Source organism: Camellia sinensis, chromosome 4, assembly GCF_055761805.1.
Source record: "Camellia sinensis isolate YWXY chromosome 4, ASM5576180v1, whole genome shotgun sequence".
NCBI lineage: Eukaryota > Viridiplantae > Streptophyta > Magnoliopsida > Ericales > Theaceae > Camellia > Camellia sinensis.
In genome coordinates, this window is record NC_138964.1 from 105206861 (window position 1) to 105209296 (window position 2436).

The 2436-nt window shown below is 35.3% G+C and overlaps 1 protein-coding gene across 1 annotated transcript; it reads right to left on the bottom strand.

The window, feature by feature from the left end:
* Positions 1-444: 444 nt before the first annotated feature.
* LOC114318631 (uncharacterized) lies at positions 445-1116 on the bottom strand. The gene has a single exon (XM_082923518.1). The coding sequence runs from the start codon at positions 1114-1116 to the stop codon at positions 445-447; it is 672 nt and encodes a 223-aa protein (XP_082779644.1).
* Between the last annotated feature and the right edge of the window lie 1320 nt (positions 1117-2436).

A 2436-nucleotide genomic window follows, 5' to 3' on the forward strand; every position in this document is an offset into this window, starting at 1 on the left:
TCTTTTTAAAAATTGAAATAAATTCTTCAAAATGATGGACAGTAATATTTTGTTTTTGAATATTGAAATAAATTCTTCAAAATGAAAATTTTGTTTGGGAAAGATTCGAAGATTCTTCACTATACCGCACAAAAAGTGGAAACCCATGCCATATGCATTTTCTTTTCCCACAAATATTAGGGATTCAGAAAACTTCCAAATTATATTAAAAACAATATGAAATTCATATTTATTTTAAATATAAATCGTACCATAAAAGATATAAATTTAAATCAAACTTATTTCTCAATAAAATTCTAAATACTATTTTTAAATATCTAAATTTATTATTTTTATTTTTTCATTTATTTGTCATGAGCAAATAACAATAACGTGGTCCAAAAAAATAACATCAAGTTGATTCAGGACGTTATAATGTAACCAACACAAGCAAGAGTTAAGTTTTCAGCAAATAACAATAGCCACTGTGTTTTGTTTCCTCAAATCATTATAGAACTTCGCTATGAACTCCCCAGCAGCTTCGTCTACGTGGCTATCCCTGTCAACGTCCCGTAACGGAAACGGTGAGTCCGTTATCCTCAGCTGCCTCACCATTGGGCTCAGTCCAAACCCCGGCAATGCCGGCGACGACAATTCACTATACAACATGTCATGCACCATCATCGGACTCTGCAAGAAACCCGGTAACACCGACGAGCCTGCCTCACTGTTCATCATCTCCAACGCCTTTTTAACTGCGTCAACGGTCATTATGTCATCGTCGGTGGGTGGCGCGTGAGCGCAAGGGAAGAAATAAGAGTGCTTGTGGTGCTTGCGCTGCTTGCTGAGGTTGAAGGGGAAGGCTGCTGGACTGTTGCTGCAGCTGAACTCGTATTCGTGTGGGGCGGAGAAGGACAGGTGTCGGTCGTGTGATTGGCGGTTGAAGGTGGAGGAATGGTGGTTGTGGTGGAACATGAGGTTGTGTATGGCTTTCCCTGCAATCTTGCCTCGTTTCATCATCATGTTGAGATCAACCATCAATTTTCGTTTTGATATGCCCTTCCTTACCATGAAGTACAACACACGTACTATGTGCCATAACCTTCTGGCTGCTACTGGTAGATTTGTATGTTCCATCTCTTTATTGTTTTGTGTTTTGTATCAATATACAGAAAGATTTAATGTTTGGAGAGAGAGAGAGAAGACGATTTTGAATTGGGAAGAAGCAAAGGAGGGAGCTATATATGAAGGCCAAAAAGGAAGAAGACATATTGCAATGCATTGATATTTTGAGTTATTTTAATCAATATGTTATAGAGTAGTTATCATCAATTAGTCCTATTAGACTTAGTTAGGTATAAGCTCTGATTGATAAATTTATTACTGTAAATTTATTCATTAAAATAAGAGAGACTGATAGATTTATCACTTGATGAATTTATTAATAAAACTTAATAGGTAATAATTCTAAAAAATAAGACTTATTGGTAATTTATTTGACTCAATTATTATTGATAGCAGAATAGTTTTGAAATAAATATATATATATATATATATATCTTCTATCTATCGATTTATACTATTAATATGTGAAGGCTGCTAGTGGTGTCGACAAAAATATGTCTTATGATTTGCCGACACACGTGTTATGACAAGTTGATTTAGTGATATATGACATGTACCTCAAATTTTACCTCCCACAATATATATGTATGTATATGTATTTAGAAATATACTTAGAATATTGATGTATTTTTGGGATACTTAGCTCTTGAATCATTTATATATATATATATATATATCAACAAAAGAAAAGCTTTTATCGATGAAAACAAGCATTCAAAGTATGAATTATATCAATAAATGGGGAGAAAGTGCAAAGAGTATCATAGTAAAATTTCAAGATCCCAACTAAGTTGGCACTAATAAAAATACACAATCACTTGCTAGCACAAGCCTCAAAATTGGTAAGGAACCAACAAAAAGAAACAAAAACAACAGCAACAAACTCAATGTAATAAAAACAACACCACCACCACCACACAGCTCAACCACCAAACTCAATGTTCCTCAAGCTCCGCTCCTCAGACATTAACTCAAGCTCTGCTTCTCATTCTTAAACCAGCAACAGTCAGATGCAGCCCCTTATCTGTCTCAGTTTGTGCACAATATCATTAACTGAGTAATGAAATCCTTGGATTGAAGTTTTAAGCCATAATGCTATTTTAATCTTGACAAGCTCACAAAAATCATATCCCTTAGGCTGAGCCCCATTAAAGACACACTCATTTCTAAGCTTCTAGAGAGACCAAAATACAACTAAACAACCCCTCCACAACCTATTTTCCTTCTTGAAATTTCCACCAGACCACCAATGGAAACAATTCTAGGTATTGCCCACTCAGCTCCCCAACACTGCATCATTTCAGACCAAACACACTAGGAGAAAGGGCAACA

Excerpts from the sequence above, each read along its gene's own strand:
- LOC114318631 (XM_082923518.1), bottom strand. The coding sequence starts at position 1,116 with ATGGAACATACAAATCTACCAGTAGCAGCCAGAAGGTTATGGCACATA.